At 42.9% G+C, this 20,990-nt stretch overlaps 1 protein-coding gene across 10 annotated transcripts in view; it reads left to right on the top strand.

Annotated features, from left to right (window-relative positions):
- SFXN1 (sideroflexin 1) overlaps positions 1 to 17,963 on the top strand; it is a 31,831-nt gene extending 13,868 nt beyond the window's left edge. For 5 of the 10 annotated variants that reach the window (XM_005654978.3, XM_005654976.3, XM_021076502.1 and 2 more), the window contains 9 exons: positions 107 to 277; positions 989 to 1,087; positions 3,028 to 3,103; positions 3,958 to 4,043; positions 5,191 to 5,318; positions 5,941 to 5,990; positions 13,357 to 13,406; positions 13,974 to 14,021; positions 15,723 to 17,951. In XM_005654978.3, coding sequence (XP_005655035.1) covers positions 107 to 277; positions 989 to 1,087; positions 3,028 to 3,103; positions 3,958 to 4,043; positions 5,191 to 5,318; positions 5,941 to 5,990; positions 13,357 to 13,406; positions 13,974 to 14,021; positions 15,723 to 15,819 — 805 coding nt within the window. In that variant the 3' untranslated portion in view covers positions 15,820 to 17,951. 10 annotated transcript variants of the gene reach the window in all.

Genomic DNA, 20,990 nt, shown 5'->3' with positions numbered 1-20,990 from the left:
AGGTTTTAGGTAAATGCAAACTTGAGACCCTTCTAGCTACCTTGCTCTAGACCACTGGTGAGATATTTGGGATGAATGAACATGTTATTTGCTGTTGTTTTCCTAGGCAAGGAATTGTTCCTCCGGGTCTCACAGAAAATGAATTATGGAGAGCGAAGTACATCTATGATTCAGCTTTTCATCCTGACACTGGCGAAAAGATGATCTTGATAGGAAGAATGTCAGCTCAGGTTCCAATGAACATGACCATCACAGGTTGTATGATGACTTTTTACAGGTAAGTTCTGGCACTGTAACAACAGTTACTTTGCTTTATGTTACAGAAGCTTAAAGTACACTTTTGTATGTGAGTGGTTTTATTGAAATAAATAGCATTTCATGCAGAGCTTCATTTTGGATAAATGTCGCAACTCCAGGAAGTCGTTTTACCTTTTCCCTCTGTTGAATAGAATTCTCCTGGTGGCTCGACAGGCGACTGAATTTTTCCCTAAATCTTAGACCCAAAAGACAATGAGAAAGAAAATGAAAAGAGCCTCTAAGCAAATTCTCTTTTTAATCCGTTCATATGCTATATCAGTATAAGCAGAGGTGTAGGTGTGGACACACAGGCTTACACATGCAGTGAGAAGGGACTAAGACTGCTTAGCCTACCATGGCTTTTGTCCCTAAGAGAAGGGGCCTAATGTTAATCAAGTGGCTACTCTGTTCTGGGCTCTCTCAAATTAAAGAGAAACATTGAAGTAAGGTAAAACGCCACCCTCCTCATATCCCTCTGAGTTGGTTGCTCTGAATATGCAGTGAATGAGGAAGCTGAGAATTAAACACCTGCCCAGCCACACTCATCCTGAGCCTTTGACCCAGAAGGCGTAGTGCCCCCCCCCCCACTTCCTCTCCTCTCCGGGGGCTGGTGTTCAGATCTTCCGTTCCATTCCGCACTGCGGCTAGATCACAATTGCCCGTGGGTGTGTGATGGCTTGCTCTGTTTCAGGACCACGCCGGCAGTGCTGTTCTGGCAGTGGATCAACCAGTCCTTCAATGCGGTGGTCAATTACACCAACAGAAGTGGAGACGCCCCCCTCACTGTAAAGTAAGGCTGGACGTTTGGACCGTCCTCCGTATTTCTCTGGCGTTCTCTTCCTATTCGGTGGTGATGCCCTCCTGTTTCAAAAAGTATACTCCTAACAAATTGTTTATATTCTTCAGAATCTTGAGGGGCACATTTTTCAGTTGATTCAGTTCACGTTTTTCAGATCTAGGGTATGAGAGATGTCTTCTCCCTTTCTATCAAGATCATGGTTTGGGGGAGTGCCCGCTGTGGGGCAGCAGGTTAAGGATCTGGTGCTTCTCTACTGTGGCTGGGGTCGCTACTGAGATGCAGGTTGGATCCCTGGCCCCAGAACTTCTTTACATAGCAGGTGTGGCCAAAAAAAGAAGTAATGGTTTTTGCAGCTTGTCTTCTCAGACATTATCCATTAATCCATGCTCTTAGTGGCTCCAGTAGGAGAAGACATCTCTCATACCCTAGATCTCATTCCCCCTGCAGGACACACAGCAGGCAGCTCAGGGCTGGCCTGTGGGAAACGACAGTCTGAACCCCCCTCTACTCTGTGTGTATGGACACATCCCAGCATCAAAAGGAGCGGCACCAACAGTGTGCTCTCTGCAGAAATCAAGGGGTCTTTTATATCTGATAGGTCTTTACAATAGGTCATTCCTGGAGTGACCAAAAGACAGTGGATGAATTTAAATTTTCGCCTATCAAAAAAAATATTCGAACAGATGAAATTTCACTAGTTAACTCAGACTTTGAACCTAACTTGTGTACCACTTCAAAGCATTTTCTCTTTTAACTCTTAAATGGCTTTTTTTTCTTTTTTTCTTTTTTTTTGCACCCTGGGCATATGGAAGTTCCCAGACTAGGTGTCCAGTGGGAGCTACCGGTGCCAGCCTACACCACAGCTCATAGCAACGCTGGATCCCTGACCCACTGAGCGAGGCCAGGGATCAAACCTTCATCCTCACGGATGCTAGTCAGATTCATTTCCACTGTGCCACAATAGGAACTCCTTTAAATGGCTTTTGACTATCTGCAGTCTTCTGTTGTCATCCTAGGGAACAAAGAATACTGAAATCTTTAACCCAGCAGCGTTTATCACACCTTTATTTCATCCAATCCTTGAATTAAAATTTGTTTTAAATAAGAGAGAACTGCTTGAACTTAATTATATTTTGAGGATGACTCTTTTGGTGTTATTAAGATTTCATTAAGATGTGATTTTTAGAATGACAGCACTGCATTTTTATTTTCAGCATGTATATTGACGTTTTGAGAAGTATTTTTTTATTTAAGCAAATACGGCACAGACATCTATGGTGACATACATTTCCCCACATTTGTAGCTTCCTCACAGCCACAGCTGCCTTCCTTCCCCCCAACCCCCATATCATCTGTACATACTTGTGTGGTGTGTGGTTAGGTGATGTGTGAAGAATGCCATGTTTGTGTGGGTCTGCTTGCTTTTTATATAACTCTCTCTATTTGCAGTGTAATGATGAATGCAGTTTTATGGAATCTCCATTCTTTTTTTTTTACATTTATTTAATTGAAGTATATTTGATTTACAATGTTGTGTTAATTTCTGCTATACAGCAAAGTGATTCAGTTATATATATATATTCTTTTTCATATTCTTTTCTGTGACAGTTTATCACAGGTTATTGAATATAGTTCCCTATGCTTTAGAGTGGGACCTTCTTGTCTATCCATTCTCCATCTAATAGTTTGGATCCACTAATCCCAAACTCCGAATTCATCCTTTCCACACCCCTCTGCCTTGGCAATTACAAGTTTGTTCTCTATGTCTGTGAATCTGTTTCTGTTTCATAGATAAGTTCTTTTGTGTCCTATTTGATGGCCTCTCTATTCTGAATCATGCTCTTCCACAATTTCCCCTTCATTTCTTCCAAAAATGTTATACTTCAGTTTCCTGAATACATTCTTTTATTTTCTATTTTCCTTCTTTTCAGCGAACTGGGAACAGCCTATGTTTCTGCAACAACAGGTGCTGTAGCAACAGCTCTAGGACTCAATGCCCTAACCAAGGTACTCAGATTTGTATTTCCGTAATAAAGCTTCTTAATTTGTTCTCAGCTGCCTGGCTCTAAGGCTCTCTATTATTTATCAAAATAGTGCCAGTCCTATGACTTTTTTCTTCTAGCCATTATCTTCAACTGCTTTTTTTCAAATAGCTCTTTCATTAAGCTAATATCTGCCAAGACCCTGGTCTGTACCTGCAACTGTGTACTTTTTTTTTTTTTTTTTTTTTGTCTTTTGTCTTCTTAGGTCTGCACCTGTGGCATATGGAGATTCCCAGGCTAGGGGTCAAATTGGGGCTGTAGCTGCTGGCCTATGCCACAGCCACAGCAACAGCAACATGGGATCTGAGCCGCATCTTCGACCTACACCACAGCACACTGCAACACCAGATCCTTAACCCACTGAGTGAGGCCAGGGATCGAACCTGCCTCCTCATGGATGCTAGTCAGATTCATTTCCACTGAGCCACGACGGGAACTCCCTGGAACTGTGTGTTAAGTGCTAAAGGCTCACCCACCCATACAACCTACTAGAGGCTGGGTAGCAAGCAGGGTGCCTCAGGGCATTCCTCTGAAGAGATGGAGGAGCCAGCCTCTGAACCCAAAATCTGGGGACTCCATAGCCCCCTTGTTCCATCAGCCACACAAAACCATCAAAATATCTTGGAAACAGAAATCTGCCTTGTCCCAGTATGCCCATGCAAATAGAAAAGGCCTCTAGAACACAAGTCCTGAATGTACTGCTGGTCTGAGTTTCTGTACAAATAGGACTCTGCATTTTTTAGCGGTTTTTAAGAAATCAGTATTTGCATTCAGTCCTCTAAGAAAAAGATCTTACTTTTGGAATTATCTTTTCCACAGCATGTCTCTCCACTCATAGGACGTTTTGTTCCCTTCGCCGCAGTGGCTGCTGCTAATTGCATTAATATTCCATTAATGAGGCAAAGGTAAGGTTAATATGCACTTTTTGAGAAGACTTGTCTTTGCCAGCAGGGTCTCTTGGAATAATTTGCTGCATTGAAACTTTAAAAAAAATTATCTTAATATTTACAGATGAAATTATGTAGGATCTGGGATCTGCTTTCAAATAATCTGTTGTTGGGGGTGAGGGTGAACCAGGCTGATGAACCAGGCTTCTCCGTGAGTTGCTAACTATTAAAGCAGGTTGAGAAGCATATAGGGGTTTAGAATGCTCTTCTACTTCTGTATGATAAAAAGTTTAAAAAACATCTCTCAGGAGTTCCCGTTGTGGCTCAGTGAGTTAACCCAGCATAGTATCCATGAGGATGCAGTTGCGATCCCTGGTTAAGGATCTGGCATGGCCACAAGCTGAGGCGTAGGTCGCAGACATGGCTCAGATTCGGTGTTGCCATGGCTGTGGTATAGGCTGGCAGCTGCAGCTCTGATTCAACCCCAGCCTAAAATAAAATAAAACAATAAAAATAAAAAATGTATCTCAGACTTACGTCTGTGCCCAGAAAGTGTATTCTCTAAAATAGGTTCTCTCCCCCAGCCCCTGCCAAATTTTCTTTTGGGGTTTAAAATCATATTAATTTATATCTTTGGAAGTATTTTTTTAGAGCTGGCAAAAATTAAAGGAGAAGAAAGAACGAGAAAAAGCATTTTGGAATGGATAACGAAAAACAGGGTAACGGTTGGAGCTCTAATAGTGTTAGTGACCATAGTTAAATACCCAATAGTGCCGTGTACTTGTGACCCTGTGTCAGTATAGTTAGTTTACTTAATAATTATCGTTTCTATCTCTCATTCGGAAAATTGCTCAGATTTGCACACAAGCATAGAAATTAGCCTTATCTTGAAGCTAGCGTATTCACCGGTTGAGCCTTATTGCTATTCAAAATGCCGTTCCTTTTTTTTTTTTAAACAAAGTTGACTCGTGTTATTTTACTTTTATGTTTGTCACACGAGGATTAAACTTGTTCTAGTCTTTTAAAATAGACTGGTTCCTGCCCAAAATGACACTTGAGTGGATTTTTGGATTGAGTAGGGACTTGGTCTTTCATAAGTACTGCTTCCAGCTGTTCCATGAAGACACCTGTGAACTTCTTTGCCCACATCTTGCTCTCTCTCTAGGGAACTCAGAGCTGGCATCCCCGTCACGGATGAGAATGGGAACCGTCTGGGCGAGTCGGCAAACGCTGCCAAACAAGCCATCACTCAAGTGGTCATCTCCAGGATTCTCATGGCAGCCCCTGGCATGGGTGGGTAGAACTCAGCCATCCATTCATTGATTCCATTCATTGATTCCGTACCTTTTGTTCTCCATGTTGATGTGACAGTTTAGTCTGATAAAAACCGTGAGTAAATAGAACTAACACTAGCTCACATTTGATGTGCATTATTGCATCTGATCATCCTGGCCCATTTGATATGCTTGTCCCTATTTTATAGATGAGGAAAACAGAAAACTGAGGCTCAGAGGAGTGAGGTAACTTTTCTGGCATCACTCAGCCAGCAAGGGGAACGTTTATACACCATTCCATGCAGAATGGACACCTAGGGAAGGTTGCATTTGTTTCGTTGGTATAGGAAGAAGTTCCTGATGTTTGCTCTGTTGCGTATTTAACGTTAAATGTAAAGTTCTCTTCAAGATGATACGATTTTCCGGTCAGCAAAGAGCATTGCGATATTCTTCCCAAATCTAGACAATGGAAAGAATAGATTTTACAAAATGCCAAGGTATTTTAAAGAAGAATTGCAATTACTTTTATTCTGCCAGTGTAAAAATAGCCCATGAGCCTTTTGTGCGATTGTTGGGGGTGGGGAAACATGAGCTGAAAAGAGACATTCATGAGATTAAAGTGGATCTCTCTTTACTTCCAGCCATCCCTCCATTTATCATGAACACGTTGGAAAAGAAAGCCTTTCTCAAGGTAAGCCCCAGTTCTACTTATCATGTCTCAATCCTTTCGATTCGTTTTCAGACTTCCAAATGTATGAACTTTTTTTTTATGTGAATAGTGAATAAAAAATTCAAAGGCCAGTGGCAGTTGGGCCCTTTTATGAAATATTTTTATTTCTTTTTTTTTTTTTCCTTTTTCTTTTTTGGCATCCCTGCAGCACTTGGGGCCAGGGGTCAGATCTGAGCCGCAGCTGCAACCTAGCCCACAGCTGTAGCAATGCCAGATCCTTAAACCACTGTGCCCAGCCAGGGATTGAACCTGTGTCATGGTGCTGCAGAGACACCACCTGTTGTGCCATAGCAGGAATGCTGAAATATTTTGTTTCTGATATCAGATCTTTGAAAAAGCTCTCATAAATCTCCATTTATTGAATGCTGCCCACTCCTCTTGAGAGGTTATAACTGAGGTACACACTCATCTTAGTATCAGTCAGATGCTTAGCAGGGGAATAATGAAGAGAAGGTGTGAATTTGGAAGAATTTGGAAGCTGCTATACATGCTATCAGAAAGGAAAAGATAATTTGGAGCAGTAGCTTCATAGAACACTGAATTTGGTGTATTTGTTTTTTGTTGTTGATCATATCTAGTAATGCATTTATCTTGTCAGCCGCCTCCTCTCAACTTCTGAAGATATTACTGGATGAAGCTCTCACAGAAAGCTCTGTGCATTTCCTGTGTTCCTTTGTAGCTTCCATGATTTAATGCAATCATAGTTATGCTTCATCTTAGCTTTCCAGTTCTTATAACAAGTAGGAAACAGTGGGACCAGGTGACTCACTGGTCTCCTGCTGTGTTTGGACACCAACACCATTATACCTGCCAGGAGGAATGAGTCTGGTTCCTCCCTGGAGGAGCAGGTGTACTGCCATGATCACTGTGGCTCTTTCAGGGTGAACTGTTTTGGGTCTTAGTAACAGAAACTCAACATTGAGGGGACACTCTCAGACTGAAAAAAAGGACATGGTTCACATACCAAACACTTCCAAAATGATTTCAGTGATTAGAAGATTCTAAACATCCAACATACATATTCCTTGACCTGTATACTTCCTTCTTAAGGCCAACACTAAATACTCTTTTTTTTTTTTTGGACCTCTAGGTTGGGAACCTCCATATGCCGCTGGTGTGGCCCTAAAAATAAATAAATAAATAAATACTTTTTTTTTTAAGTTTTTTAAAAAAATTTTTTATTAAAGTATAGTTGATTTACAGTGTTGTGCCAACTTAAGCTGTACAGCAAAGTGACCCAGTCATATATATATGTTTTTTCTCATATTATCTCCATCATGGTCTATCCCAAGAGATTGGCTATAGTTCCCTGTGCTGTACTACAGGACCCCATTTAAGTGCTTCCAATACAATCACCTTCTTAGAAAAAGAAGCCAAGAAAGTATCCTTTGAAGAAACAGGCTGAGGGCCTGATTTGACCAGCGTGTCAATGCATCCGCCCCGTGTGAAGGAAAGGGGACCCTCGTTCTTTCTTGGGAGCTTTGGGTACGTGAGCAAGTTGTGTTCCCTGAGCCTCTTCCTCTTGCCATCTTACATGTCTCTGTGATTTGCATGATAGGGTGTCACAGCCACTCTGTAGTGACTCAACTGTCCCGTTGCTCCGGGGAGCATTCCAGCGGGGGATCCACAGACCCCCTCCAGGCCATGACAGGAAGCCACACCCTCCTAAGCCCTGTGTCCCTATCCATCCTCTGTGTGGATTCCTACAGTCTTAAGTGTCAGATTCAACCGAAATATAAAACAATGGCACAGGTTTAATCAGTAACGCTGTTAGCAAAGACCAATATGTAATGGTGACCTCCTTTGACATTTTACCCACTTCGGTAAGCTTGTATTTTGAGGATTCATGAAAAGGCTTTGCTGAAGTCTCTTTCTGTTGCCACGTTTAGAAAAGAGGAATTCTTTAAAGCTGCTGAGGCATTTGTTTATGTGCTGGAACAGTGACTTGATCTTAAAATCACCAGATTATGTAAACAGATGAACTTTTCAGAGCTGCCAAAGAATTCCTGTAGGGGCCGGAACAGTGGCTAGATCTTCAAACTACCACATTATGTAAACATCTGGAACTCACCAACTTTGACATCTCAGTGATCTTCAGACTATCTGAAAAAAATTAATGTTCCTTCCTCGGTCCACCCCTGCTTTCCTAATGGAAAATGATTTGCACTTCGAGGGAGAAGACCTATCAAATGAATATGTATACATTCTTTTTCGCATGTTATCCTCCATCTTGTTCTATATCACAAGAGACTGGATACAGCTCCCTGTGCTATACAGCAGGATATCATTGCTTATCCACTCTAGTTCGCATCTACCAAACCCAAACTCCCAGTCCATCCCACTCCCTCCCCCTAGGCAACCACAAGTGTGTTCTCCATATCTGTGAGTCTGTTTCTTTTTCTGTGGATAGGTTCATTTGTGCCATATATTAGATTCCACATATAAGTGATATTATATGGTACTTGTCTTTTTTTTTTTTTTTTTTTGCTTTTTAGGGCCGCACCTGTGGCATATGGAGGTTCCAAGACTAGGGGTTGAATCGGAGCTACAGCTGCTGGCCTACGCCACAGCCACAGCAACACCAGATCTGAGCCACATCTTCAACCTACACTACAGCTCCCAGCAATGCCAGATCCTTAACCTGCTGAGCGAGGCCAAGGATTGAACCCGCAACCTCATGGTTACTAGTCGGATTTGTTTCTGCTGCTCCACAAAGGAAACTCCTGTCTCTCTCTTTCTGACTTCACTTAGTATGAGAGTCTCTAGTTGCATTGCAAGGGCATGTGTTCACCGAGGCAATGTTTGGATTCGCCTGGTTGTTCATTTCTTAAGTGATTGGCATGCCAACTTTGGAAGCCACGGAGAATTGAAAACCATGTTTAATAAACCCAACCTCCTCTTCCCATGGAAGTTAAGCAATATCAGGTTTTAAAGTAAGATGCGATTTCTGGGTGGATACAAGGTTTGGAAGTGGTTGTCTCATCATGTTTGTGTGGCATCCAAGTGAAATTTCACAAGAGAGGAATAGTAAGTGTGGGGCATTCCACCAACAGTGTACAATTGTGAGTTTGCAGGTGACTGTGAAAGCAGCGGGAGGCCACCTTCACTGGCAGTATCCCCATCACTGAGGCTTTCTCATTCCTTTCTTTCCACCTCTCAAATGCCACCCAGCACCCTGTTAGCAGAGGGATGTCAGCAGCCCAACTCTGGAGTAAAGACTCCAAGTCTCACCAGTGGCCACTGCGGGTGGGACATTATTCCATGGAGACTCACTGAGTGCTATGGCTCTTAGGCATACAGGGCTGCTAACATGTCCTGATCGTGCATTGGGATTCCAGAAATTCTACAAGAAAGGCTGCATTTGGACCTACATGCATGCTGAAGCGTTATGTCGCCAGAGAAAACATGTAAAATGAACTTGGTACTTCACTCTCCCAACCCAGCCACGCCTTTGAACTCCTGCGGTCTCAGTGTTGGAAAAAGGTGCCGCAGTGACTCTAATGTCTCTGTGACAAACACTGGAGAGGAGACATGGTTGGGCATATTGCATCATTTTCTTGCTGAGACAAACAGAACTTGCTATAGAGGCAGCCTGGCTTTTTCTTCCATGAAGCAACTGGCAAATGATATAAGCTCTTAGCCTACCGTTGCCACTCTGCCCTACAATGGATAAATAAATAGTGTGTTTTTTCCTCTCTTGTCTTCATTGGGGTTTTTAGCTTTGCTTGGTATCGTACCCTTCAATACTAATTTGGAGGTGTGCCAACTTGCTTCCCCTCTGCCTGCCCCCCTCCCCTGCTGAAGGGCTTCACTTGGAGCCAGAAGGGGCCACTGGCATCAGAAGCCCTGTGGCAGGGCTACGGGAGACGGTTAGAGTGGCTAGTGGGTCAGTCCAAGCGCCTCGCCAGCTGCAGAGTTTGGCTACAGCTGAACTGGTTCAGACCAGCGTGGAGGATGTTTTGAAAAAGGCAATGGCTGAAAGTGCTTGAGCTTCCCAGACAGACACCCCACTCCCACATTCAGGGTCGCTGCTACACAGAAAGATTGCATTTTGCCCACGGACTGAGCTCCGTAGGGTGAATGGATAGTATGGCCATTAGCAAAGCATAGGCAGAGGCAGCTTGTAGTCACATCCATATGTTTCCCCCTCCAATGCCCTTTCACATGCTGTTTGGAAAGGCAGGCTTTTCTGAGCCCCCTTGACAAAGGTTCAGAGATCATTTCCTCAGCGGTTAGTAAGGCCCACGTGGTTGGCGTCCCCCTTGGTCCGTGGACCCTCTGAATGTTCTCATAGCTCTGCAGCCAGATGCGCCTTCCCACGGGGATCTGCTTTTCTGGGCTTTTACCTTGGACGTGGCCAAACTCCTCTGCAAACGTGAAATGAACTGAACATTCTTGGCTTTTTTAAATGGTGAGCTTGGGGAACATTCAACATGACTCATCCTTACCCCCATGCCTTATTTTTTTCCCAAATTGGAGCGCTAGCAGAAAGCATCAGCTGCAGGCAGGTGACTCACAGAAATCTTTGCAGTAAACTGAAAAGCTTACTGCTTAAAAATCTGGTCCTTCGCCCAACAGTTTTCTTGAAGGACAGCTCCTGTGGTCTCTTTACCTTGCTGGCACTTTCATTGGGGAATAAAATTGGTATGGTTTGGGGCAGCTAAGAACTCCTCATTCCTTAGGTTCTAGTTCTTTTATATTTTCTTTTTTCTTTTTACTTTTTATTTTTTTGTTTGTTTTTATGGCTGTACCCGTTGCATATGGAAGTTCCTGGGTCAGTGACTGAGGTGCAGTTGTGACCTATGCTTCAGCAGTGGCAATACCAGATACTTTAACCCTCTGCCCCGGGCTAGGGATCAAACCCCCACCTCGGCAGCCACCCCGAGCCACTTCAGTTAAATTCTTAACCCACTGCCCCAGAGCAGGAATTCCATATTTCTTTTAATAAAGATGGACTGCTCTGGAGTTCCCATTGTGGCTCAGAGGAAACGAATCTGACTAGTATCCATGAGGATGCAGGTTCGATCCCTGGCTTCATTCAGTGGGTTAAGGATCCGGTGTTGCCTTGAACCATGGTGTAGGTCACAGAAGCAGCTCAGGTCCCACATTGCTAAGGCTGTGGTGTAGGCCAGCAGCTACAGCTCCGATTGGACCTCTAGCCTGGGAACCTGCATATGCCGTGAGTGCAGCCCTAAAAAGACAAAAAAAAAAAAAAAAAAAAAAAAAAAGATGGACTGCTCTGTCTGCTCAGTAGATTTTCAAGATTGTCTGCTGATTAAGTGTGAATGTAATATTTATGTGTTCACTCATTTCTTGTATTCAGCTGGATACAGACGTCAAAACTTACATTGTATGCAGTGGATGTGTGCATTTTATGTCATAAAGCTACTGGAGAAAAGGTCATTGGGAGCAGAAAGAATTTAGAGTCACATTAATTTTTGAGCTTTTACCTCATGGAATATATATCTGTTAAATTTATGGTTAGTGTCTTTAATTCATTTAAATTTTTCATTTAAAATATCCTGTTTGCAGAGTTCTTTGCTCGGTAAGATATGTCCCTCCCTCGAGGAGTTCTGTGATTGTCTAGGGGAAAACCTGAACTTCCACAGCTCACTTATTTCATCTCAGACTAAGTTCTGTTTAAAAAGTAGGGATGGGTGTTCCCACTAGGGCGTGTCGGGTTAAGGCTCTGGTGTTGATGCCGCTGTGGTGTAGATTGCAACTGTGGCTCGGATTCTATCCCTGGCCCAGGAACTTCCGTGTGTGGGAACTTTCGGATGCAGCAGAAAAAAAGATGAAGGGATGAGGGAGGCAGGAGGAGGGATGGCATCCAGGTTGGGTTTCATGGGAGGAGTCACAATTCTCCAGGATCCTTGTCATTACCGAGAGTCTTTGCAGCAAATCCCTCTGCATGAGCCGCTGTATCATCAGCCTTTGGTGTGTACACATCAGTCAAGATCACACACAGCTATTCGAGAGTCCACTTGAAATGAAGAGGCAGCTCTCATGGGCTCTCATGGGTTCATCTTCCTGCAGGATCTCATTCAGTGCGTAGCTTGCCTTCCCATCACCAAGTCTGTGGACCTACACAGATGACACACATCTGGGCAGTGCGAGGAGGAGATATGCCATCTCCTAATGAAAATCCTTCATCATCAGATGGAGCCAGTTACCCCAGATACAATATTTCCTTTTCCTGCTCTCTGAGGGGTGGGACCCCTCCTTGAGAGCTCTGTGGATCTGTCTCTGCTTGACGGCTCGTCTCCCTCCCTCTCTAGTCCACGCCTCTCCCTCTTCACATTAACCCAAGTGATGTACCTTTTCACCGAAGGCGTCTTCTCGGGGACCAGGGTACGCCTCTCACGCAAGCCTCCTTGGAATCATGACTTTTTAAGAGTGTGTGTGGACTCTTAACTAAGTTGGCTGATTTCATTACAACCAGTTCACAGCTTGGTTGCAGCCCTTTTGTGGCCTTATTTATATAATCTCTGTATCTCATCACTCTTTATATTGTGTTCTGTGCTTTTTGAAAACTCCCTTTTGAACACTAAAAATCTCACAGCATTATGCTCCCCAAAAGAGCAACCAACTCACTCATTTCTATTTAAAAAAAAAAAAAAAAACAGAGTGAAAGGCAAAAAATGTGTTATGCCAGCAGTATTTTAACCATACTGACAGCAACGAAGACCCAGAAAGGAAAGGTGTGGGGTGGGGTGGGGGGATGCTTGTTGGGTTTCTGCTGCAGGTCCAGGCACTGTAACAGGTGCTTTATGAATGTAATCTGGCATATCTTCACCCACAGGCTTTTAAGAAGCTGCTGTGATCCTCAGTCTACACAGAAGGAAACCAAAGCTTGGAGAGGGTGGGCTCTGCCTGTCCTTTCCCCGACAGTGGGGACACATTGGTAGGGGACAGAGTTGAATGCAGTTTTGTTTGTCTCCCAGCCTTGGAACCATGCTATGCTGCACTTCCCCAGCCAGGAAAGAAATTATAGCTAAGCAATAACAATTTCTCTAGCTCCTGTATATAGCCGGGCATCTCTCCAATAATATAGGCAAGGGGGGAAAAAAAAGAGAGGCTGCTTAATCTTTGCATGTGCATTCCTGGACAGGTCAGAGAGAGTTACAGGAAGTCAGAACTAACACATTTATTGCAGTGTTGCCCCCCCCCCGCCCCCGCCCCGCCACCGCCGCCCCACTGCATTTCACTAATCGAATTCTAGCTGGATCTTGTTCTGTGTTGGAGTTCCTTCCACGTAACCCCCAGAAGACATTGTCTCTAAGAGCCTGTATACAAAGTATTCAAAAGAATTTCTTTCTCAACACAGAGGTTCCCGTGGATGAGCGCACCTATTCAAGTTGGATTAGTTGGTTTCTGGTGAGTAGAATGACTTTGATGTCATTGATTTCTTTCTTTTTCTTTTCTTTCTTTCTTTCTTTTTTTTTTTTTAAAGACAAATATACGGCCTATGAAAGATGAGGGGAAGGGAGGATAATACAGGACGCAAGTTTTGAAAATGGGACTGTCCCAGAACATCTGAAATTTATGGTCCCAAATATTGGTGAGAAGTAAACTGTCTTTAGAGAAACCTACGACATTGGAGGCTATTTGCGTGATTCTTTTTAAAACTCCTTTTATCGCTTTGATTTAATTAAATTTATTTATTTATTTATTTTTGATAGGCAAGAAATAGATTTATTAAGACAGGACATTTATGAGAGATGCAAGTGGGAGGCAAGGTGGCTCTGCCTCTTTGATTTAAAAAAATTATTTTGGCAGTCCTTGGTAATAAAATTACACAAACAGGACATATTTTGTGAAGCAGTATAACACGCAAAAGAAAGAAGGGGGATTGTTATCAAAGTAAAATAGAAAAAGAATCTGAAAAGTCGACCCTTTAAAAATGCCCTGATCTGTCTTTTTTTTTTTTTTTTTTTTTTTAAGTTTGGTATTTGCTACACCTTTGTGCTGTGCTCTGTTTCCTCAGAAAAGGTATGTATTTGCTATTCTTCAGAACGATCACGAGTCTTAACTCTAAAACCAGTTGATGGCACAGGTCTGTTTCACTAGCAGGAAAGCTGTCTCAAAAACATACAAAGCTGGAGTTCCCGTCGTGGTGCAGTGGTTAACGAATCCGACTAGGAACCATGAGGTTGCGGGTTCGGTCCCTGCCCTTGCTACACCTGCAGCATATGGAGGTTCCCAGGCCAGGGGTCCAATGATCTGGCATTGCCGTGAGCTGTGGTGTAGGTTGCAGACGCGGCTCGGATCCCGAGTTGCTGTGGCTCTGGCGTAGGCTGGAGACTACAGCTCCGATTAGACCCCTAGCCTGGGAACCTCCATATGCCGCAGGAGCGGCCCAAAGAAATAGCAAAAAAAAAAACATACAAAGCTATGGTGTGGGTTCATAATGACATAATGACAACACTATGTGCTGTGTCTCAGGTCACTGCTGTGGTGTGGGTTTGATCCCTGGCCCAGGAACTTCTGCATACCACAGGTGCAGCCAAAAAAAAATAAAATTTTCTAAAAAACATTTTTTAAAAACAAATCTTTTTAAAAGACTACTTATATATCAAAATGTCAAAAGTTTCTCTGGACAGTTTCTCTTCATATTTTTATACAATAAGTATGCATTTATCACCAAAAAATAAGCCTTACTACGTATATACATATAATGCGTTCAAGTACATTTTTTAAATGCATAAAGCCAAGGCTAGCAGTGGTCACTCAGTAATGTGACTATAAGAGATGTTTTTTTTCTTGTACATTTCAGTATTTTCTGAAAGTTTTAGAATCGGCATGTATTATTATACATGGACAAAGTCTCCTTAGTGCAAGTGAGCTTTTAGTGCTGACAGTTCCACTGAGAGCATATATCTTCTTTCATGAATGGTGGACATTTTTACTGTTCTCCTTGGGAAGTGGCATGACCACAGATTTTTTTTTTCCAATACCATCAGGGTCTGAGAGTGTCATCACCATTCATGCTTGCCAGCGATGTGTGGTTTTTAAGGCTTTTAACAAGATGAGAGGTCAAAAAAGGGTATCTCAGAGTTTGGCTATCTCTTACCATGGCTTTCTTTGACTTTTTGTTGTTGTTGTTGTCTTTTTCTAGGGCTACACCTGCAGCATATGGAGGTTCCCAGGCCAGGGGTCCAATCGGAGCTGTAGCCACCGGCCACAGCCACAGTCACAGCAACACCAGATCCAATCTGCATCTGCGACCTACACCACAGCTCACGGCAACACTCAGTGGGATCCTTAACCCACTGAGCAAGGTCAGGGATCAAACCCACAACCTCATAGTTCCTGGTCGGATTCGTTAGCCACTGAGCCACGATGGGAAGTCCGCTTTTATATTTTTTTGCGGGGGGGGGGGGGTCACACCCATGGGCATGTGGTAGTTCCTGTGCCAGGGATTGATTGAACCCAGGCCACAGCAGTGACCATGCCGGCTCCTTAACCGCTAAGCTACCAGGGAACTCCTCTTTGATTATGAACGCCAATTTTCTGAAAGTAACAGGGTAATCATTTCCTAGGCACATCAAGTATTTTTTTAGACAGGACTCTATTGCACCAGTCATGGGGTCAGGTAGGGAGTGGGGAGAGGTGGTCCTTTCTCTCCTCCCTTCAAGTTCTAATTCCCACCTCCACCCGTGCAATGACCTTGTCATTTCTCCTTTATCCCAGTTCCATGTCTGTGACAAGCTTGGAGGCCGAGCTGCAAGCCAAGATCCGAGAGACCTCTCCTGAACTACGGCGCGTGTATTTTAACAAGGGATTATAAAGCCCGGGGGGGTTGGAGGGGACCATCTTTGGCTGATCCTGCCCCCTGCAAGCTGGGTGTAGCCCAGATGGGTGAGGAACATCCTGTTTGCCCTGGGTTCTCCCGGTGACAGAGCCCTTTTCAAGATCCACATTAGCCTCTTAGAGTCACCCTACTGCTTACAGCACAGCACCTGGGGTGGGGCAGGTGTCCCCCACCTGTTGGCCCCCTTACATTTGAATCATGGGATAATTTACAGAAATACCCTTCCTATAGCTTTTATAGTCATTGTTTTTTCAAAGACGGTATCCCTCACCCAGAGTTTTCAAAAGCACTGGTAGGTGTAGAATAAATGTCCAGTCTATGCCCCACAAATATTGATTATCAGTGAAAAGGAAATCTGGGTAAAATACTGAATTTTTATCCCCCTCTTATTTCAAATCATGGAGATCTCAGTAATGAGTTGGGAAAACACAAAAGCTCTGAGATGTCACTGTGAAGTGACTCACAAATAAGAAGGGCAGTTTCCTTCCAGGTTGGGCAGGGGGCAACCCCTCCCCCCAAAAAATGATGAGTTTTTTTTGGATTTTTGGATACAAGCCCCTTCATACACCTCCTGAAAGTCATAGTAACAGACAGTCATGATGCAAGATCCCTGCAGTCAACAGCTGGCTGCTTTCGTAGTGCTGGCAGATTTCTTGTTGACTTTTAAACGTATTCTGTTTGAGATTCTTAGGAAGATATTGATCTGACCTTACACTTGTCTTTTTCTTCACTTATTGAAATCAACTAATCAAATAACTTCCATGTACAAATGTCCCGTTTGGGAAGTATATTCAAAGCCACTGCTGTATGGCTGGGTTCAGCCCAGCTTGTTTGATTTTTGATTTTTGATTTTTTTTTTTTTCCTTTGGAAGTGAGAGTACAGTTCCATCTACCTACATGTTTCTTCTTGTCATCCCGATAGCTCTCCTTGGCTTTCAGAGAGCTACAGGAACACTGTGTATGTGAATCACTCACTCAATGAATTTGGCTTGAATGCTGTGTCTGACATTCCACCCTCTTTGAAAATAATGAACCCACGCATCATTGTTTACATCATTTGTAGTAGTTGCACATATAATATATTTAATGGAACAGAGGTTGTGTTTTAATTCTATAAAGACTCAAAGGCAGATATAAGGGTGGTTATTCCATTGAGTGGAGACCACGCAATTCAATATTGTGACGACTTCTAAGTGAAAATCATGTAGAAACTAGTTTGGGCAGATTTTTCTTGACAATGTGACCAGACTGAATTTCCTCATAAAGAAAAAAATGTGTGTGCCTCGTGTCTGTGTTTCTCTTTTTCTCTGAAAGGATTAACGGACCTGAAGCTTTGGGTCACCCCGAGCCTTCTTTTATGCTGCCAACATTTTCTTATTTAGCTTTTCTGTCCTAAGCCATTGGAAACAAAAGAGCTTCCCCATGGCAATCTGGTCTTGGATATATTTTGTTGCCGTGGATGCTTCTCTTGAAAAATTGGCAAAAGCTGGAAATTCAAGGCAGATCCCCACGAGGTGCTTCAAGGGCACTTTTAACAAGACGTGAAAGCACTTGGGGTCTACCCCACTTGGCCCAGCAAACCCCAGAATTCTTCCCCTCCACCTCCAGTCAATTGGTAGCTCCATTTCAGAATCCTAACCATCACTGAAAAATTAATGACTAGTCAGAAGATTGACAAACTAACTGAAATTGTAATACACACTAGGATGGTATGACCAGAGTATCATTACGAAAGGGATAGAGCTTGGAGATGTGTCTTTTTAAACATCATTTATGGAAGCTTCTAACTCTCGATGCTTTTATAGAGAAATATGAACTGTATCGTTGAATCATAGTTTATAAAAAAGGAACAAAATGAACCAAGATTGGCAATCTTTGCTGATCTCTTAGAAATACCTTTTCTGGAGAAAAGTTCGCATGAAGTGCAATAAGCTTGTAAAGGTAAATAGTTATTAATATTTCTATGAGATAAAGAATTATGATTGTAAGTATTAACTGACTGGCAGTTTTTATTTCAGTATTAACACAGTGTCTTGCCAGCGTTGGAGTCAATGTATTATTTCGATTCAACTGGATGAAATGTTAAATAAACTCAGAATGAAAATAAATTCTCTCTTTTATTTGTATGTAAAGGATGGTGCAGTTTTTTAGTATTAGAGTCAATGGTACCTTTCATCCAAACTTAATGTCTGGGTACCATCAGTAACTCCTAATGGAGAGTTTTGTTTTTTGTTTTTTGTTTTTTTTTTCTTTTTACAGCCAGATCTGCGGTGTAGGGAAGTTCCCAGGGTAGGTGTTGAATTGAAGCTGCAGCTGCCGGCCTACACCACAGCCAGAGCAACACCAGACCTTGACACATCTGCAGCCTACACTGTACCTTGTGGCTATGCTGGATCCTTAACTCACTGCACAAGGCCAGGGATTGAACCCGCATCCTTTTGGAGACACTGTTGAGTCCTTAACCCACTGAGCCACAATAGGAACTCAGGGATATTTTTGTATTATGCCTTTAGCAGGAGATACATTTCCCGGCTTGGCTACCAGTCTTTCACCTTGAACATCACGGAAGCTGTGCACACCCCCCACCAGCCCCACACAGCATAATTCCAGGAATAATTATTATGAACACAGCAGGAAGGCGATTCTGCCTTAGACCTTAATGACTGATACCGTTGCACACAGTGGTGAGGTCAATTTGCTTTCATATTGTTTGTCAGAGTCTAATGTGGAACTAACCTTCGCCATAGTTCACAGAGAAAGTCTAAATTAACCCAAGGTCCAGGGAAGTGGGGGTGCATTATTAACAGACCTCAGGAAGAATTGAACAGTTGACTCTCCTTGGTCACCTCTGTTTTGCTACTGAAGCTCTGTTTCAGACTTGAAAGCCTTGTGAAGAACTCTCAAGAGAAGGTTTGAAATCCTACAAGAGTGTTGGGCATCTGAATCAATAGTCAAGTGTGAATTATAGGAGGAAAATCAATACTGAGTTTAAAGTTAGCTTTCTTAGGAAAACCTCTGATCTGGCCTCCTCATTATAACAGGTTATAATGATAAAATATTAAACCCCATTTTCTTTTTATCTCAAAATCTGTGCTTAACCAGTATTATTAGATACAGAAACACAATAATTTTAACTTTTGATATAGAAAAGACAGTGAATGGCCCAAAGTTGAGAAAGAAAATTTTTTAGCAGTGTAGTATTTATTTTTATAACCAAGATGAAATAAACAGCATAAAGTTATAGTCTCCCTATAGAAATCTAGAATTTTGACTCAGATATAAATAACAACCATTTAGAAGCTTTAGTGCTAAATTTAAAATTTGTCTTTTTGTCTTTTTATGGCCACACCCACAGCATATGGAAGTTCCCAGGCTAGGGGTCTAATCGGAGCTATAGCTGCCAGCCTACACCACAGCCACAGCAACACCAGATCTGAGCTTAGTCTGTGACCTACACCACAGCTCACGGCAACGCCAGATCCTTAACCCACTGATCGAGGCCAGGGATCAAACCTGCAACCTCATGGTTCCTAGTCAGATTTGTTTCGGCAGCGCCACAAACGGGAATTCCCCCAAAAGTTTTAGCATCATGAAAAGTATTGATCTAAACAGGATTTTCTGAAGTCAAATAAAAGTTTTAGTAATGGTTTTTATCTAATAAAAGCGTTGCAGAAAAATCAGAATTGTTACAACTGGACTTGCAAAAATGTATCTTTTTAAATTGAAGGCTAAAACTTCTCTTTCATTTTTACTTTTTTAAATTTTAAATTATTTAAATGTATTCAAGAGCTGAGGTCTAGGAGTCAGGGCCAGTACAATCTGGGTTGTATCCACTTTAAAAATATATGTATTTGGGCTACTGACATTCTCTGTGACCTTCAGTTTTGTGTGTCTGGATTGTTTGGAGAAAATAATTGGCTCTACCTCAGAGAGTTGTAGTCAACAAGGTAATTCCTGGATGTCAGGTGACAGACTGCCCAGCACATAGCAAACGTTCAACGGATGGATGCCTGTCGTGTATTTGTCTAGAGACACTGCACATGGATTCAGAATGCCAGGGCATCAATATGCTGGTAAGATTTCAGCATCCCAGCAGCTTCCTCGGGCTAACCCAGGGGAAGATAGTTTTTAACCCAGATTAAAATAGTTACAGGGAGACCCTTGAATCCATCCTTTTAAAATGTCCAGCAATTTAGGTTTTGCCTAAACAAGACAGAGGTAGGAAAAGTCTCTGCTCACAGATGAAAAACTGGGGCTTCAGTATTGCAAGTTCAAGGCTGTTTCTGGTCACTTGAAAACAATAGTAGGAGCCAGGGTCTGACACCCAAACCCACAGCCCTGTCCAAAAACGTAAACAACTGGAATGCTCTAATAAAATTAGTTTTTCAGAATGTGTGTTCTAGTATATTCAGAATGTCACTGAAGGAGTTCCCATTGTGGTTCAGTGGGTTAAGAACCTGACATAGCATCCACGAGGATGTAGGCTGGATCCCTGGCCATGCTCAGTGGGTTAAGTATCTGGCAGTACTGCAAGCTGTGTTCCAGGTCACAGATGCGGCTTGGATCTGGCATGGCTGTGGCCGTGGTGTAGGCCAGCAGCTGCAGCTCCAATTTGATCCCTAGCCCGAGAACTTCCATATGCTACAGGTGTGGCCATAAAAAGGAAAAAAACATCACTGAAAGCTGCAAAAAAATAAGATTACATTTGGTAGTGATGATACAGCCATTACTAAACTCTGGATAGGCAAATTATAGTCCATAGCCCAGCAACATCTGAGTTCGTTAGAAATGCAAGTTCTTGGGCCCCAGTCCTGACCTACTGAGCCAGCATCTGCAAGAGAACAGGAGTTCCAGATCCCTGTGAGAAGTTCCAGCTGTGTCTCACGGCCAGTGCTCCTGGAGACCTGAGCTCCACTGGGTCAATTTCAGATCAACCTCAAATGCTCTGTGAATTTGCCCATTTGCCCCTCATCAGATTCCAAGGAAACATCCAGCTTCAGCGTTGACATACTGAGGGACACAGGATCAACAGGCTTAAGAGGGCAGGGCTTTCTATCTTGTCCACGGCCATAGCTACATCCCCTAGAACAACTGGCACTAGCCCAGGAGCCCCCAGGGTCATAGTGTTCAACAGGGCACTTTTCGGG

Source organism: Sus scrofa, chromosome 2, assembly GCF_000003025.6.
Source record: "Sus scrofa isolate TJ Tabasco breed Duroc chromosome 2, Sscrofa11.1, whole genome shotgun sequence".
NCBI classification, from domain to species: Eukaryota; Metazoa; Chordata; class Mammalia; order Artiodactyla; family Suidae; genus Sus; species Sus scrofa.
The sequence above is the reverse complement of the archived record's forward strand: the minus strand, read 5'-3'. Positions and strand labels throughout refer to the sequence as shown.